This window comes from Lissotriton helveticus, chromosome 8 (genome assembly GCF_964261635.1).
Source record: "Lissotriton helveticus chromosome 8, aLisHel1.1, whole genome shotgun sequence".
Taxonomy (NCBI): Eukaryota; Metazoa; Chordata; class Amphibia; order Caudata; family Salamandridae; genus Lissotriton; species Lissotriton helveticus.
The window spans coordinates 355,470,793-355,490,375 of record NC_136069.1 but is presented as its reverse complement, the minus strand read 5'-3'; the positions used below and the strand labels follow the sequence as shown (position 1 = coordinate 355,490,375).

At 45.8% G+C, this 19,583-nt stretch overlaps 1 protein-coding gene across 1 annotated transcript in view; it reads left to right on the top strand.

Annotated features, from left to right (window-relative positions):
- The window catches only part of HSPH1 (heat shock protein family H (Hsp110) member 1), a 735,818-nt gene that overhangs the window by 536,944 nt on the left and 179,291 nt on the right, over positions 1–19,583 (top strand). Inside the window, exon 15 of the mRNA XM_078656001.1 lies at positions 1,770–1,877. Within this exon, the coding sequence (XP_078512127.1) occupies positions 1,770–1,877 (108 nt within the window). The remainder of the gene's footprint in view (positions 1–1,769; positions 1,878–19,583) is intronic.

Here is a 19,583-nt window from a genome sequence, read left to right as displayed (position 1 = left end):
TGCCGTTTGGTTAATCAATACTTGGGGGATGTGTTGGGTCGATTGAACACCATGACGGATCTGCAGCTTCCTTGCACACCTCTGCTCTGTCTGTTGCACTACATTCCACAAGTCAAGGGGGTGATGGGCAGGTTTGTCAGAATCGCCCTATTGTTGGCTAAACGCCGTGTGCTTTTCACTTGGGACAGTGGAGCGTCTCCAAAAGTAGATTGCTGAATGAAGGATCTGGTCTACTTTAAGGAAACGCTAGCTATGTATGCTGAGGAGCTACCTGTTACGGCCGGACCCAAGGACATTTGGGGCCCCCTTGCCCAATTCCTCGCCCGTCCTCCTCCTGAGAGTGACCTCGATCTATCTTCCATGAGTGAGTAACTTCTAGCTGCCACTGTAAGGTTGTGTGGGGCGTGACAACCCTGTCAAACTGTTATAAAAGTGTGAGTTGCAGACTGTTTCTTCTCATATATGTGCTGTAATACCTGCTGACGTATCTGTTACTCTAGTGTATTGCTGTTTTTCACAGTATTGCTGTATCATGTTCTTTAAAATAAAAAAGAAATAAAAAAAAATGCTCTGCAAAGTACTCCCATTCCTCCCTTTACAGGCAAGGAAGATCATGATTCAGGCACTCATTCTATCATGTCTGGACTATGGGAATGCCTTTTATCTTGGGGCCGCATGCACTACCCTCACAAAACTTCAGACAGCTCAAAATTGGGCAGCAGGAATCCTTCTGGATATCCTGAAGGCCAATCGGCAAAATCCGCCCTGAAATGTCTCTACTGGTTATCCGTTAGGGAGAGAGTTCATTTCCAGGCTATGTGCATTGTACATAAGTCCTTAGCCGGAAAGAGCCCTCCTGTCAATCATTCTATTGTCCGGCCCTACCCTGTGAACAGATGCCTCCGCTCAGACGATCTACATCTTGCTGTAGTTCCTAGGATTCTGAAAGCTAGAAGCGGGGGACGTCTGTTCTCATACAATGTTGCCAAATGCTGGAACACCCTCCCTCTTCACTTGCACAAGATCCCAAGCACCTTGCCTTTCAAAAGTCGTTAAAAACATGGCTCTTCCCCTAATTTGGATGGTTTTCTGTTGCCTGCCGCTATCAGCGCTGGGATGCCTTCGGGTAGCCATGCGCACAATTAATGTATTTTTATTTCATTAATTTTCATCACCAAGCTTATTGCCTGACATTTTAAATTGTGTTGTATAGCCAGAGGCAGTGGGTCCTGGGAAATAGTAAACAAAGGTGGAAACACACAACCCTGCAGTGTACCTTCTAGTCCAGCAACAAACATGCGACTTAAGTCGTTTAACTTCTATTGCAGATCTTGCTTCACCATTCATTACTTTAATGTTTCCTCCAAAGTTATTATGAAGGACGAATTTCACCAGAACCTGCTTCAAATTATAACCAACTAACCAGATCAAATGCCTTTTTCAAGTTCCTTCTTACTGCTGCCTTGGACTCCTCACCTTTTTCATGTAATTATACAGTATTCAAAAATTCTCTCAAGTTCTTACCATATCTAGCTCGATTAAAACCAGACGATGGTTTCTCTACTATGATATGCGAGCTTATTTAGTAAGGTTAGATGTTTAATTCCCTTAACATTATTCCCGGACATAGGAATCATCGTAATCTGGCCACAACACTTACTACCCTTAATGTCCTCTCAAAAGAATTAGCCTTTATGTTTTCTCATCAACATGCATACGTTATTTAGAAATTAAGTTAAGCCTATCTTTATGTCTTCTTCTTTTGTTAGGATCTTAGTAGATTTTCAAAGCTATTGACAGACACTGAGGACTGGTTATATGAAGAGGGGGAAGACCAGCCAAAGGAAGTATACTTAAACAAGTTGGAAGAACTGCAGGTAAGCCAGTTTCTATATTGCCTGAAGCCAAAGTGTTATTTTGTATTTTGCATTGTATTTATGTTAGACTCAGTAGGATATGTGCATAAAAGTTAAAGGTGTAGAGTTGTGTCACGCAAGTTAGCAAACATTGGCAGTGGTTGTTATGCTTAATCTCCTTTCCAATCATTGGCTGCACTTGACAGTTTAAAACCTGTTTTTATATATTTTGTAACTTTTTTACAGACTACATGCTCGTGTGCTGACTACGTGATATTTTAAAAAACTCCCGTTTTTGTCTTTGATTTAATTTTTCTTTTAGCAGCGTTTCACCCTGGTTTTAAATCCCCTATGCGCATACTTGCATATTAAATTGGTCCCCTCACCGCTACTTTGGCGGCCCGGTCCCTCGCGCTTTCGATTTTCGGAGCGCCATCTTGGGTAGGTGCAGGAAACGCTGAACACTCCCGCGCTCTAGCAGTCAGGAGGACTGGCTAGAGCTCTACTTAAACCGAGTGCGATGACGCGCAGCGTGTGCGCGCAGCGTGATTGCCGCAGCCACGCCGGAGTCCGCGCTGAGGACGGGCTGGACGGCGGGACCCATAGGTCGGACATAGTTGGGCATGGTGTATTAAAATATTCTTTACAGGACATTTTACGCCTCCGGCCCATTACCGCACCATGCTTCCATAGATTCACTCCTGAGGACCTCTCCGTGTTTAAGGGATGTGGGTGCTTCAAGTCAGATCTGGCCGGTGTGAATTCCGTACTTCTCGTCCCCCCCCGGGAGCCTCGCTCGCAAGTATTTTCTAGGGAACTGAGCGTAAAGTGCCTGCTCCTTAATGCGCGCTCACTCATTAAAAACAACATCGTGTTCAAGGAGCTGGTTCTGGAGAAGAATCCGACATGGGTTTTTATTACGGAAACGTGGGCTAAGGACTCCTCGGGCCCAGACCTTATTGAAGCAGTCCCTGATGGGTATTGCTTGACTCGGCAGACAGAGTAGGCCGAGTCGGTGGTGGATTAGCCATCCTGCATAGGGACAGTGCTCAATGTCATACTATGCCTCTATCTGACCCCAAGGATGCCACCCAGGTTCTGTATTTTTCATTACAGGATGCTTCTAACTCCCCTTTTAATGGGATTTTGGTCTACCGTCCGCCCGGGCCAAGAGCAGATTTTAGCCTAAAACTGCTTCAACTCTTGGAGCCCTACTTTGGTCGGGAGAATCTAACGATTCTGGGTGATTTTAATTTTCACTTAGAGCTATTGGAATCACATGACACTTCCGTGCTGCTGGAAGCACTGTCAGCTTGTGGACTCACCCAATTGGTGAAAGGACCCACCCACCGAGCTGGACACACGCTCGATGGGATTTTCTCTAACGACCAGAGACTCTTAGTTACGGACCCCCTCTCCCTCTCCTGGTCAGACCACCTGGCTGTTCCTTTTAACGTGTCTGTCCCTAGCCATGAAATTCTTAGGAAAGTTCCGAGTACTTTTGAAGTACGTAGGAATCTCAAAAACATCGGGGAACACTCTTTTGACCCATGGATTCCTAGTCTGTCTCCTATTTGGGAGATGGATCCCTCTTCGGCGGTCCCGCATTATGACAATACTCTCACAGAGGCCTTGGACGAATTGGCGCCGGCTCGGACCTGCTATTCAGCCAGGAAAAGACCATCAGCGCCCTGGTTCTCGGAACACCTTAGAGTCCTGAGGCAGGAAGTCAGGAGGCAGGAACGGCGATGGCATGCAAGCTGGGATCTCAAAGACAGGGAAGCTCATAAAGCCCTGCTCAAGAGATACAAGTCGGAAGTCATCGGGACCAAACAAGACTACTTTGTGACCCTGACTTCCTCCCTTTCATCTCCCAAAGAGCTCTTCAGGATCGTGGACTCCCTTACATCTCTTCAGGTCCCCGATCCTGTTGTTCCATCTCAGGAGCTCTGCAATGACATTGCCCTCTTCTTCCAGTCCAAAATATCGGACATTTACACTTCTCTGGAGTCACAGAGACTCTTAACGGCTGAGCCTCCAGCCACTGTAGTCCCGGATGTTCCTGTGGCGGAGCCTCCCGTGGCCGACTATTTGGACTCTTTTCCTCCGCTCTCCCTACAAGATCTTGACATGCTGCTTGAGAAAACTAAGTCAGGGTCTCCATTAGATGCCTGCCCTCTTAAGATCATGAAGCAGTGTAGAGGATCTCTTTTACCCCCATTACTTGAGATCATGAATGGGGTTATGAGGGAGGGCGTTTTTCCACAGCAGTGGAAAAATGCTGTGGTAAAACCTCTCCTTAAGAAACCCTCCCTAGATCCCGGGGTATTAAAAAACTTTCGCCCCATCTCACTGCTCCCGGCCCCTGCAAAGATGCTTGAGTCCCATTTAAATGGGCATCTAGCTGCCTTTGTGGAGAAGTCGGGCTGTTTGGACCCTTCCCAGCATGGTTTCAGGAGGGAACACAGCACCGAGTCCGCCCTCACCTTGGTCCTCGACTCTATCCGTATGAGTGTGGACGAGGGTCGGACATCCCTCCTGATCCTTCTGGACCTCACGGCTGCCTTCGATACCCTATCTCCCCGGGTCTTAACATCTCGTCTGGGTGAGATTGGGGTCCGGGGGGCAGCCCTGGGTCTGCTCTCTTCCTTTTTAAATCATAGGGAGCAGAGGGTAATGCTGGGAAAATTTCTATCTCCATCCCTGTCTGTGCATTGTGGGGTCCCTCAAGGGTCGGCGCTTAGCCCCACCCTTTTTAACATCTATGTGACCCCCCTTGCCAGACTTATTAGATCCTTTGGGATGGAGGTAGTCTCCTACGCGGACGACACTCAGATCCTCGTGTCTCTCTCCCAGTCAACAGAGCTGACGGCCCCCATATTTAGATCTTGCATGGAGGCCGTCGGCCAGTGGATGATCTACAACTCACTGAAGTTGAATGGGGAGAAGACCGAGGTGATGGTGTTCGGCGGAAGGGAAGACATTTGGTCCATGGAGTGGTGGCCTGACTCGTTTGGTTCCTGCCCTAAGCCCACCTCCTCGGCTAGAAATCTTGGGGTGATGATTGACCCTACGCTTGATGTGCGCCAACAGGTCAGCAGGACGGTATCTACCTGCTGGGGTATAATCCATGTTCTCAGGAAAATCAGGAACTACCTCTCCCTGCAGGCAAGAAGGCAACTGGCTGTCGCCCTTTTGGGGTCCCGTCTGGACTACTGCAATGCGTTGTATGCTGGACTGAATAAGAGTCAGCTGCAGCGCTTGCAGGTAGTCCAGAATGCGGCAGCCAGATTTGTTCTTGATCTTCCCCGACGTTATTCGGCAACGTTGGCTAGAAAGCAGCTCCACTGGCTGCCGATAAAGGAGCGGATTGTCTTTAAGTCCATGTGCATGGTCTATAAGGCCTTGGCAAAAAGTAGCCCTACAGGCATTAGATCCATCTTGACCTACTATAATCCTGGCAGGAACCTTCGCTCCTCCAACCATTTTCTTCTTCATATCCCTCGCATTCGGAAAGCCAGATGGGGCGGTAGGGCTTTTTCCATCTTGGCTCCAAAATGGTGGAACGACCTCCCTTTGGAGCTCAGGTCCCTCCCCTCCCTGAAAACCTTTAGAGCCGCTCTCAAAACTCTCTTCTTTGTCCAAGCGTATGATTTAAGCGCATGAGTGCCAGCCTTCTGATCTTTTTTGTTAGGCGCCTTGACACCTTCGGGTTTTAGTTTGCGCGTTACAAGATGCAAAATAAATAATAAATAAAATAAATACTGACTGTTACTATGCACCTAGCTCACCGTTCCTATGCCAAGATCTTCACCCAGTTCATTGTTTCATTTAATTTCTTTCCTTCATTTTCGGGAGAAATAAGCTCTTCTGTGGGACCACCTGATGGGTTGTGTCTGATCCAGAGAAATGTTGATCCCTGCCCACTGACCAAAAAGAAAGAAGTACAGCATCAAGTCATTTTAGTCCAGGGGAAGTTAATCACTTTTCTGAACTGTAGGAATTTGTATTCTCGCCCATATCCCAAAGCCTTCCCTAGATATCATTCTTTGAACCTGTTCTGTTTCCACCCCACCTGACAAGGTCCTGGTGCCAACCTAATCTCTTGCTTTATTTTGGCGCATTGATGGATGTAGAAGTTGCCCCAGACTTGTGGGTGCTTCTTTAACTGGAACATACATGGCTGGTGATGGGTTGCATGATACAGACTTCCTGACTGACATTCATCTTAGAGCCTTTTATGTGGACTAACTCAGTGATCAATCACCATCCCTAAAAAGTAGCCAAGTTGGCTCATATGTCAATGCCTTTGTCTACTGCTGGATACCAGTGACCAGACAAAGGGTCACCCAAAGATAGTACTACATCCACCAAATGGAACTCTTTTCTTCTCGTATGAGTAAGGGTTCTATATTACTTTGTGATGGGTTTTCTTGGGCATCTTTGGGTTACAGTAGCAGGCACCTCAAACACATTGTTGAAACATTTCTCTGTATCATTGAAACTAAATCACTGCAACAGAAACCTTAAAAATCTTTACATTCCTCTTTAAAGTAACTCTTAAAGTTCGTTAAAAACAAAATCTTAGTTAGCCTGCACCATCCCTTGGCTCCGGGCCACCCCAACAGTAGCCACATAGATTACATTTGACCTTAAAAGTCAATGGTTTTTTTAAATTACCTTATTTTACATATTTTTTAAAGATAGTTACAGCAGTGTTGATTATATAATCCACAAGACATATCGGCAGCTTCATTACATGAGCATATGTGCATATATATTACATCTCTGTAATTGATATAATGTATATATACATACTAACAGTGTCTCATTACACATACACATTTTCTCTTATAATCAGACTCCATGCTTATCCTTGGATATCAATATTAAAGCATTAAAATTATACTTTCATAGTTCCCGTTTTTTGTCATGCCTCCTCCACTAGATCAATATTTTAAAGACTTGATTATCTTGCATCACTTAATTCCTGGTTGTAGCTTCCTTTGCATTTAGAAATTCCAGGTTGAAATCCAATAAGTAGAACCCCAGAGATATGTAATTTTAAAGGTTTAGGTGAAAAATGTGTGCTTAAAAGCACAAAGCACCAACCTTGGTTATCTGGTCGCGGCGGACCTGGACAAAGGCACAAGTTCACGCCAATCGCAATGGAGCGCAGGCCGGGTACAGGACCAAGTTTGGCCCCTTGAGGATTGTACCTTATGTCTTTGGTTCCCGGCCTGTCCAGCGTTGTTTTGCACCGTCCAGTGTCTGTTTCGATTAAACTGTGTGGCAACATTTTGCATCTCTCTACATAGGTCCCAGTGAGCTGTGCGACAGAGTTTGGCAGGGCTTTCCCTAACTCTACATCGGTTATGATGAATTTGGCAGCTGGGCTGCGGTGATTTGTAGGGCTTTGCATTGATTGGCATCAATTTCGATGAGGCTGGTAGCTGTGTGGCGAGGCTTTGCAGGGCTACACATTGCTTTTGATGGTGACCACATATACGCTGGCAGATCACCTTTAGGCCCACTTCCAAGGGTCCAGGACTGGGGTGCCACCACTTGAGGGGAGAGAATGTGGGACTCCCAACAGGCAGAGTTCAGGTGCATGGTTCAAGGAGGTTGGATATTTTTCTGTCCTTGAGACTGATAGGCCAACTAGCCCTTGAAAATATCTGTGTGGTCCTGGGTGCAGGATGTGGGTCCAGTCCTTTTCACTCAGGAAGCATAGTAGTAGCAGGGCAACAGAATAGTAGTCCTTTCTTGTAACATAGTAGCAGCAGTCCCTCTGAGTCTTCCACATGTCCAAAGGTGTACTGAAAAGTTGGGCCTGAGAGTCCAACATGTATACTTGTTGCCAGCTTTGAAGTAGGAGAAGGAGGTTTCCACCCTAGAAGTATTTGGAATTTCCTGGCTCCCTGCCAGTCTTGGGGCACAAAAGACTAGTATTAAACTCTTTGTGAGTGTGCGGTAGCAAAGTCTTTGTGATGTGCAAGTTTGGTAAGGGACAGCTCCTCTCTCCTCATCAAGTCAGAAAAGACCTATCCTGCCAACACCAATTACCCCTTTGTCTCACTGTCTGGGAGCATAACAAAAAGACAAACTGCCAGCTATACCTAGTCGTGATTTAAAATAAAGGCTGCAAAGGGTTCAGAAACCAAGAGGGTGAAGGCAACAAGTTTGGGGATGATCCTGCAGAGAGAGCCAAGTCCAACAATTTGTTTCCTAGGCGCTGCATAACCTCTTAAACGGGTCAAGGCAAATAATTACTAGTGATAAACAGACATATAAGACTCTTGTAAACCAGCCATCAGGTTGTCTGTTGTGCTTGTAAGGCTTTGAGATAAGGACATGCTGTAGCTGTAGATACTTGAAGGACTGGTTCTTAAGCAGATCAAATTCAGTCTGCAGGTCAGTAAATGACACTGGGTTATGATGTTGCTTGTGTAGATATACGGTGGTGGGCGTGTTGGTGTTTGATGTTGGTTGTGGTGCCATATGATGGTCAGTGTATGGTGTATGCTGTTTATTGTGTTTTCTAAGTTCAAGAAAATTTTTATTTGATATAAAAAGAAACACAAGTTGTCAATACAAAATACAGTAAGAGTATAACATATTGAAAACTGTGGCCAACAGTGCAAGCAATAAAGTTATAAATAGTAACAAGAGAAAAATCCGGGCAATAGAGTTAAAAGAAGAAAAGGAAGGAAAAACATTCATTATAAAAACATGGAAATACCTAGGAGGAGTATAAAAATAGTACAATAAAGAAAAAATGGAATGTAATAAGCATTTAAGGGGGTTTAAGAACATCTTGCTGCGAAGGCAATGGGCGAAACAGACGATTGGCACAGGCATCTAAGTAAAGCGTGATAGGGAGCCATAAGTCCATACGTTTTGCAGCCATGTGAGCCGGGAAAACAAAAGCAGTGTCAAGTCTTGACCTTCTTCTTCCAGACCTTCTGGGTGAGGAACAATCAGGTTTCGTCAAGGGTCGTTTCATTACTGACAATACAAGACTTTTATTTAATGTTTTATCAAAGTCCCGTCATCTGCCCCACTCCCTCGCAGCGATTGCCCTGGATGCTGAGAAAGCATTCGACAGGGTTGAATGGACCTACCTTTTTCACACCCTTCAATGGTTTGGTTTTGGTTCTAAATTTATTTCTTTGATTTCTTTACTCTATTCCAATCCGCGTGCAGCGGTTTGTGCTAATGGTTTATTGTGTTTTCTAATGTACATTTGGTGGGTAAGTTGACATACATTAGTAGGTGTATTAGTATATGATACTGGGTTTCTTGACATGAGGTGGTTGTGTAGAGCTAATGATAGTTAAGTGGTCAGATGATTGTGTGTGTGTTATATGAAGTTTCTGATTGGTTGTGACCAAATTTTTGGTTCTTTTAGCATAATGATGTAGATAGGCTACTAAGATCTAGGCCTCAGGCCTTTTCTTTTGGGCCTACTACTGTTATTTACCTTTGGCACTGCTTTTTTATTTACCGTGGGACTCCCGCCTCGGCGACGGGGAATGATTCAGGCATGTGAATCTATGAAAGATACCAATACTGGATAACCGTAGTTACAGGTAAGCAACTTGTTTTCATGTATGTGCAAGTCTGCATAGTTATTATAATAAAACTGAACAACACGGTGTAATTACGAGAAGATACATCACAGCCAGTTACATTCTTTGGCAGTCAGAGTTTGATGTATGATCAACATAACAATAACATTACATAACGTACATCCCACCCCCTTGGATTCTCTGTATTGTATTTGTACCTCACCGCTAATATCATGCTTGATGTTGTACTATGTCTTCGTGTTGTCTCAGCCGCCCAGCCTTGCTTGTGTATTTTGCAATTTTAAAATCGTATGCCTGTCACTGTCTTGGTTACTTGTCATCATGTGTTCTGGGTGCCTAAGTATGTGCTGGCGCTCCTGCTGTATTTTCCCCATCGCTCTCAGGCGTGTCTGTTAGCACCCCCAGCCCCCTCTGCCAGGCTGTGCGGAAGTCTGATAAGATTTTGTCCTATTTTGCTGCCAAAGGTTGCTTCCTCAGTCCCTCAGTCCCATTGCTTTCTTGCTTCCTTGCAGCAGAGCGCTGTGCTCTCCGCCTGTGCCCAGCATAATAGCGATTGATACCAGGCCTTTGTTACTGGGGGAACAAGGGACTTCCAGCGACGTGTGAGTAAACGTGTAGCACTATCTAGCCCAGATCTATGTACCTAGTCATCACTTTGTACTTCTTGGGTCTCTGATACAGTCCCAGTATGCATGATTCCCAAGTCCAGTCTAAAGTACGTTCTGTGCACAAGGATAGGCACTTAATAACCTTTCCCCAATATATTTGAATGGCTGTGCAGGACCATAGCATGTGTAGGAGGTCTGCCCACACCTCACCGCACCTTGCGCACTTAGCATCTACGTGAGCAAAATATTTGTTTATTTTTGCCGGCGCCAGGTAGGCTCTGTGTATTATATAGTATTGAATAAGTCGAGACCTGGCATTACGGGGAATCAGCGTGGGGCTTTCGAGTATTTGTTCCCACTCTCTGTCTGTCGCGTTTCTCCGTAGATCTGTGTCCCAATGAGCGCTCACGGAGAGCAACTGCAGTGTCGTGTGGGCTCTGAGGGATTCTGTGAACCATCTAGTGAGATGACGGCCCGTGTGGTGGTGATAGTAATGACTGTGAATTTATTTTGTTGAGTATGTGGATGTATGATGGTGGGTGTTTGATGTTGTGTAGGTGTACAATGGTAAGTGTTTTGGCTGATGTTGGTGTATGTTAACTTAGTGTAGGTGAATTTGTATACTTGGTCGGTTGTAAATATAATAGGAGGTGTGTTGTTTTTTGATGGTGCTTATGTAGACATGTTGTGGATGTGTTGGTGTTTGATTTTTTGGAATCTCTTTATAACTTTGCTTGTGATTATCTCTTACATTGACAGCTCACATGACAAAGCAGTTAGCATGTAATCATCTGTATCATTGACCAAAAGTATACATTTCTTATGTGATTTTTGACAAATGACAATTATAGTGTAGAGCCGGGTTCACCAAAGGTGTTTGCCCACGTAGTGCCCAAATTACTACTGCATTTTACACTTATATTGTATAGGCGTCAATAACAACAGCTTGGCCCATTGTGCATTTCTACATTCTTAATTATTTATAAAGAAAAGAAAAATTCTATTCAAACTAGTTTGCTGAACTTGAGTCACCACTTTAGTTCCTTTGTGTTAACTTTTTGATTTTATGCATGTATGATCTGTGTGCATACGTTGGATCGCACATGCTCTCTCCAGCGGAAAAAAAGAGTCTGAATAGTCTTCTTGCACTCTATTATCTGAGTGCACTCCAACATCTGGATTGCGCATGAGGTTTCTCTGCAACACCAATTATTTTTGTATTATCGTCCCTCATTATACCCATACCGGGCGGGCTACATCATACGTATTCGGTCATAATACTGAGCGTCGTTGAACGCTAGGTATTTTTCCTTAGTATTTTTTCTTAGCATTTCACGGGCCTGCCATACCAACAAGTAACTCTGACATGTCATCCCATCTCTTACGAACTTTCGGAGCCTCTGATAGGTGAGGCTCGCGTCTGAGTTTTAATCTGGCGCGCAATTGGTTATCTTGCAGTCACGAGGTCGCATCGCCCTCCAATCTGGTAGAAGTGATGCATAACGACGCGTTCCACGTAATTCGCGCCGATGGCGTTGGCGCTTGTTTTTCGAACTTCTTTGCCTTTATCTACCCTGATCACCATGAGCACATTGTTCTTCGGGGTCCGACATTTGCAGGTGCCAAGCGGGTGCCTAGCAAACAGGGCGTGAGTACGGCGAACTTAAGATAAGTACTTCTGTATGATTGTTGGCTTTTTGCTCAAACCTGTTACTTCCTTCTTTTTACAGGGTGTGCCATTTCGCTACCACCCCCCTCCTGTGACCCATGGTGGTTTAACTTTAAGCGCTTTCTGTAAGGAAGTTTTTAATTTCTTGTGATTTTCTATTCTGCCCAACAACACAAGGCAGCTCTGCTGTCCGTTTTCCTTGCGTAACACGTGATAGCTTTAACTATTAGATGGGCATACCAACACCTTTTTTGCCCCTATTTTCTAGCATAATCACGCTATGAGACTTGTGTAGGGACACTTGTCCCTGCGTCTCCACAGGGGTAATGTTAATCCCTTATGAGCACGAGTTCACTCTCTGTTTCACTCGTGATTTCGATCCGGCTACTAGCACACAATAAGAGCACTTAAGCATGTTGCTTTTACCCTACACAACGGACATTGAAATATCTAATCGATTTTTTTCCGTTCCCCCCACATTTTTTTCATGTTTTCTCTGTTGTATGTTATTGTCTCAGTCTCACAGAATGAACTTGGTTCCAATCCAACACGATGGAATCTTGATATAGTGTTTTTTCTTTTAACACTAGTAACCTCAGGCTAGGGTGGGCCTTAGCGCGCCCATACCACCGGGGTTCATCACAACACTTTATTACACTTTAATTTACAGGTCCTGACGAACGCCTGATATACCAGTATCACAAAGGCAGAAACATGTTGACCACGCATTAGGATAAAACTGGACTTGTAATTTTGATCCATTATCCTACACTTGTGTTTTTAATCCATGTCCAATTGGCAAAACAAATAAATTCCTCTTTTTGACACAATTGTGACATTTTTAACCCACTTAATTCTCACTTCACGTACAAAAAACCAGCTCCGCTGTAACCTGGCGTTGCAGCACACTAGGGTGGCATTCGCCCACTCCTGGTGGGGCCCGATGATGAAGCATGTCACCAACTAGGTTGGTGAGTGAGGGCTTTCAAAACAACCTAATGAGGTTTCTTTTACAATCAACCTAGACTGTGAGTTGTGCTACATGCTCGCTCTTCTTCTAGTCATTATTGGTGTGACACTCCTCTGTTGTTCTTTTGATTTCTCCCGAGGGGAATAGAAGCACCACGTTCCCTTCCTCTCTTGTTGTTACAAGTGAACTTGAGTCAGCAAACATAATTATTCTCAGCCTTTTCAGTATCTCCACCCACAACAAAGAGCGCCAACGCTTACTTTTAGTCAAAGATGTTCAAGTGGCATCACCCAACCATTCATTCTCCGTCCGCGTTGTGATAAGGCTAGGTTCCAGCATCTGTGTAATTGTTGAGCAGTGTTCGTGTTCCCTTATCCTCTGCCTTTGCTTCAATCATGTGTGTCTTCCTCTGGGGCCCGTGTTGATAGTCGAAAATCCGCAAGTATTGCACCTCAATTGTGTGCCACTGGGTATTTGCGCAGTCCTAGTGTATCCTCTCTGTGTATGTGGCCATATAAGTAATGATTGTATCCAGGCCTTAACTGTAGGATGGGCTGGATCCTTCCACCTACTAGCGATAAGACGTTTGGCAGTATTAAAACCTAGGTCTAGGAATCAGGAGGTAACCCTGTGTTTCTTGAGCCTGGGGTATAGTCCCAGTACACACACCTCCCCTGTATGTAACTCTGGACGTTTCCGTGCAGGTGGATAAGTGAGGTGAAATATCACGCCAGTAGGTGTGTAAAGTAGTGCAGTGCCAAAGTAGATGGAGTCGATCCGCTCCAGTCTCGGCACATCAGGGCAGGCTGCATCTGTCCAATGAACATATAGATTTATTTTGCTAGTGTTAGATATGCTGTATGCACAATGTAAAACTGTATAAGGCGAAACTTCGCTTACTCCAGTACTGAAACTTTCATAGATTCCCATAGCTTGTATCATTCCCTGTCGTCGGAATGGGAGTCTCAGTAAACAAAATAACATAGTAGTAGGTACGAAAGAGAAAGAAAAAGGCATAGGCCTCATTCCCTTTTGAAGCATATCCACCTCTTTTTGCAAAAGAGACCAAAGTAAAGCAACAACCAATCAGATTGGCCTCACCCTATAGAATCCTCCTGAGAGAACCTCAGATTTTCTACCACACATTGTGCTAAGGGAGCCTCCTTTGAGCTCTGCTCACTTCAACTCTAGTTGACTACTTTTTCAGCATTTTTTCTTCAGAATTGTTTAGTATTTCATCTGGAAATGTAGGACAAGGAGAAGAAAGCCCTTTATAAGGCTTGTTCCACCTGTGGCAAGGAGAGGCTGTATGTGGAGGACAGGCATAAGGACTGCATTTATTGCCTGTACCCTGATCATAAGGCAGCGGACTGCAAGATCTGCCGCACCTTCTCAACAAAGACTATCTGGGACCGTGAGGGTTGCCTCCTCACTTGGCTTCAGAAGCTGTCGAGGAAGGAAACTCTATCAAGTGACAGTGAGGATTCATAATCTGCCACCATCTTCAGAACGTCCTGTAAAGGCCTCAAAAAAGACCCCCCGTGAGTCTGAGAGCCGGAGTCCTAGCAAATCTCCTCACCATAGTGCAAAGGAGAGGGAAGGACTATCTTCAGCTACAGTATTGGTGGAGTCTGCTAAAGCTTTTACAAAGCCCTCTTCTCTAACATCGTAGAAGTCAGAGAAAGATTTCAGCTTGTCGACTACGCTGCAGAAGACTCCTTCGACGAAGACTTCCAAATCTCAGGTGAAAAAAGTTGCACCGTCGACAGGCTCGTCGATTGTACCTTCTACTCTCCACATATCGACGTAGGGGGCGACGGGAGGGTCGATGACAGTTACAGCAACGACGACGAGACTGTCGATGACGGTAGCAGCGACAACGGTGTCATCGAAGAGAGCAACTACGTCGACGACGACAGCAGGAGTGTCAACGGTTTCGTCAATGGCAGTGTCGACGACGCCCATCTCTTCGTCGACGATTCAACCGTCGACGGTGGATCTTCCGTTGTCGATGATAGTTTCTCTTACAACCCCATCACCGACGGTACCATCGACGACATTTTCGTCGACTGAGAGGATCACTATCTCCTTAAAGAGAATAACGCCTGATATGACGTCTCCAAGGAGGGTTACCCCCCTTGCCAAATGCACTGTTACTCGTAGAAGAATAGGAATCTGACGGAGATAACCAGGATTCTTTTGGCTATGCCCATAGCCCCTCTCAGTTGTTGGTAAAATGCCAGGACACTGATTCTGAGGGCGAATAACTTCGAGTGCTCATACCAGCTATCCTTTTGTCGTCCAGAAGGCGCAGGCCAGGAGATGGTTTCAGTCCCTTCCTCCCTCCTGGCAGATCTTCAGGGCATGTTACAGGATTATAGTAAGAGGTTTTCTCAAACTACTCCTCCTCCTTATTCCTTTTCTGCAGTATATGCTGTGTCTGCACCATCAGCTTCTGCAGTGGTTTCTCCGGGAGAACCATCCCAGAAGTTTTCACAGCCACAGGTATCCAGCCCAGGTATACCTCCAGTGGTTCAAAAAGTACAAGACGATTCCTTAGACGAGGATCAGGACGATGGCAACAGGTCTAACCAGTGTAGAGTGGGATGATTATGTGATCCCGGACCCAGCTTCACCTACTCTTGATCCAGTGGATCTCCCCCGGCAGACATTGGGGGGTTTCCCAAACTGATGGAAAGAGCCTTCAGTAGATTTGAACTTCCTATGCCTTCGGTTCAAACGGAATGCTTCCTTAATGATTTATGGAGCCCTACAGGAAAGTGGTCCGTTCCATTCCCATTGTCAGCCATATCTGGGATGAGGGGTTAAAGGAAATGAAAAACCCGGCTGCTATCATTCCAGTTTTGCCATGCCTGGAGAAGAAGTACAAGGCCCCTGAAGATGGTCCAGCGTCCTTGATAGGTCAGCCGTAGCCGGATTCGGTGATGTCGCAGGCGGCTCAAAGAAAGTCACGCAATCCTTCGGCACCACTAACGACAACTCCTGATAAAGAGGGCAGGCGTCTCGATAATGCGGGGAAAAGGTTTTCCTCTATGGCGAGTCTTTTGGTATGGGCAGCGAATGCGTTGGCGGTCCTTGGCAGATATGATCAACCAAATGTGGTGCGATGTCTCACCATATTTAGACCATCTCCCACGGGAATCCAAGGTGGAGGCCAAGAAGATTTTACAGGAGGGAAGAGGCTACATCAGCAGAAGTGATTGACTGCGCAATGGATATTGCCACAACAGCTTTCCATTCGCTGGCAGGTGCAGCTGTTCTTCGTCGCCAAGGCTGGCTCAGGGCAACATGGTTCCGGCAGGAGGTCCAGAACAAGATCCTGGACCTTCCATTTGATGGTGAGGCATTATTTGGCAAACATATCGACAATGCCCTCCAGGACATAAAAAAGGATACGGAGACAGCAAGATCTCTAGGATCTCTTCAGTATCGGGAGGTTCCTTTCTGTGGTGCCAGAGGGAAAAGTACCACTTCCTACAGAGGTTCGTACCAACAACAACGATACTCTTTTTATGGTTCAACGCCTCAGACTTATCGACCTCTTGTTTCTCTAGGTCCAACACTAGAGGAAAACAGAATTGTCAGGGACGTGACCCCTCCAAACGGCAATAGTGGCGTTCTGACTCTGCCTGCTGTACCCACCTCCCCGTTAACATCTGTGGGAGGCAGGGTGTCTCAATACCTCCACAACTGGAAACGGATAACATCGGACCGTTGGGTGCTCAACATCATTCAAGATGGCCATACGCTGGAGTTTATTCATATGCCACCTACCAAGCTTCTGCCATCATACCTTCAAAACATCTGCGTCTTTTGCGGCTCGAAGTTCATCAGATGCTCCTCAAGGGAGCGGTTGAGCCGGTTCCCCTTCCTAAAAAAGGGGGAGGTTCTATTCCATGTTTTACCTGGTCAAGAAGACGCTAGAGAAATGGCGCCCCATTTTAGATCCCAGGGAGCTAAACACCCATCTCATAAGTCAATCCTTTCGGATGGTCTCTCTCCAGGATATCTTACGTCTTCTCAACCCGGGAGACTTCATGGCCACTCTCGATCTCGAGGATGCGTATTTTCACATACCCATTCATCCAGCCCACAGGAGGTTTCTACGGTTCACAGTAGCCAAGAGCCACTTCCAATTCAAAGTTTTACCCTTTGGACTTCATTCTGCCCCGAGAATCTTTACCAAGGTGCTGGCACCGGTGGCAGCTTTCCTAAGGAAACAGCATTTTCAAGTCTTCCCCTACCTGGACGACTTGTTGCTGAAGGCCCCGTCCAGGTGGCAGTCGATGCATATAGGACTCTGTTCAGCAATCTGGGCCTGACTCTCAACAGGGAGAAGTCCTCTCTCTACCCGTTCAAGAAAGCACGATTCCTAGGGGCTATCCTGAACACTTCTCTCAGCAAGGCTTCTCCATCCTTTGAAAGACAAGAGATACTGAGGTCCATGGCTCATCTGTTGAGAAAAAGAAAGTGTCTTTCAGTATGCCGTTACAAATCCCTTCTAGGAGTGATTTCTTCATGCATTCCTCTGATACCCGACTGCAGGTTGTGGATGCGGACTCTTCAGGAGCAACTGGACATGCAATGGCAGAAAGTGCACGGCTCCTTCGACGACAAGGTACTGATTACTGCGGCAATGAAGAAAGTAGCCTTGTGGTGGACAAAGGAAGAGAATTTATCCCAAGGTCTATCTTTGTAAGCAATCCAACTCCTCAAGTGGTAACTACAGATGCCTTGCTGGAAGGCTGGGTTGCGGTGCTTCAAGACTTGCATGTAAGCGGGCATTGGTTGCCTCAGCACCACCTCCTTCACATTAACCTTCTGGAGCTCAGAGCGATTTGTCTGGCACTGCAAGCATTTCTTCCACGATTGCAGGGTTTAATGGTTCTCGTCCGCACAGACAACACCATGGCCATGCACTACATAAACAAGGAAGGGGGTACCAGATCTCTTCTGTAGTCGCAGAAGGCCCAGAAGATTTGCGAGTGGGCGATCCTACACGGAATATCGCTACAGGCAGAATACCTTCCAGGAGTGCTAAACAAAAAGGCGGACAGGCTCAGCAGGCTTTCGTCAGTCAGCCACGAATGGGAACTAAACCAGACTTGGAGGAGATTTTTCACCGATGGGGCAAACACTCAATAGATCTCTTTGCCACCCTGGTGAACAGAAAACGCCAGTTTTACGCAAGCAAACTCTCCATTGCGGATCGCTGAGGAATGCGCTTTCGATAGCTTGGTCAGGAGCATGTGTATACGCCTTTCCCCCCATTTTGTTAATACCAAGGGTACTCGGGAAGATCAAAACGGAGCTGTGCAAGATGATTCTAATAGCTCCAGCTTGGCCGAGGCAGTTTTGGTTCAAGGAGCTTCACCTCCTTTCTCTGGCCCTTCCACGTCCTCTACGGGCGATCCCGGATCTTCTCACGATGTCCCAGGGCCAGATCTGGCATCTGGATCCTCATTCTTTAACCTGTTAGCATGTCTCCTGAGCAGCGAGAGCTCCTAGATCTTCATCTCTCGGAGAAAATAAGAGATGTTCTCTCTCATGCTAGAGCTCCTTCTACTAACAAGACTTACCGTTTGAAATGGAAACTATTTTGTATCTGGTCCCAGCAGAAAGGTATTGACCCTTTCTCGTCTCAACCTCACCAGGTTCTTCCTTATTTCCTGTCCTTGGCTACGGCACGGCTGGCTCATTCATCCATAAAAGTTCACTTGGCTGCAGTTTCTCACTACAGACGCACTGCATCTGGACCTTCTCTCTGGTCATCCAGAATTGTCAAGCAATTTCTCAAAGGTCTATTTAGAGTCTTTCCTCCAGTGATGCCTTCGCCTCCCATGTGTCATTTGAACTTGGTTCTCACCCAGCTAATCAAGCATCCCTTTGAACCGGTTCATCGAGCAGATATGTAATTCCTCTCGTGGAAATTGGTGCTCCTTCTTGCTCTCACTTTGGCAAGACATATTGGAGAATTACAAGCTCTCACAATCCAAGAACCTTTCCTCCAATTCAAAAGAAATACAGTGATTCTAAGGACTAATCCAAAGTTCATACCAAAGTGCCTTCGGACTTTCATTTAAATGAGCCGGTGATTCTCAAAGCTTTCTTTCCTCAGCCTTCTACGCTGGCGGAAAGGACACTTCATTTGCTGGAGGTGCAGTGGTGCTTGAAATTTTATCTGGACCGTACTAAAGAATTTCGGAAATCTTCTCAATTGTTCATCACATTTAGTGCTCCCTGCGAAGGATTACCCCTGTCCAAGCAGGGTATCGCTCGATGGATCTACAGTGCTACACAGTTCTGTCATTCTGCAGCGGGCAAGCCTCTAGAGGGCAGAGTTAGAGCACACTCGACAAGGTCCATGGCTTCCTCTATGGCTCTCTTTGCAGGAGTCCAGATTAAAGATATCTGCAGGGCTGCAACTTGGAGCAGCACGCACACCTTCACAAGACATTACTGCCTGGAGACCTCGGCACAAGAAGATACAGCTGCAGGCCAGGCAGTCCTGAGGAACCTCTTCCATTGAGTGGTGAGCTTTCCTTGCTTCCTTCCTTCCTTTGCTTATAGTTACTTGCACATTTTGCTATGTGATCTTTATGTGATTGCACTGTTGATTAAGGTTTTACTTTAAAAATTAAAAATACATTTAAAAAAAGTAATAGAGGAAGAGATGTCAATGAGGGAGCAAAATGTGCTTTCTGACTGCTATCTATTCTGATACAAGCTATGGGAATCTATGAAAGTTCCAATACTGGAGTAAGAAAAATAGTTACTTACCTATGACTTTGGTTCTCCAGTATTGGTAACTTTCATAGATTCCCATGTGCCACTGTAGGAGAGTAGGGTCTGCTTCCTATGGTCACC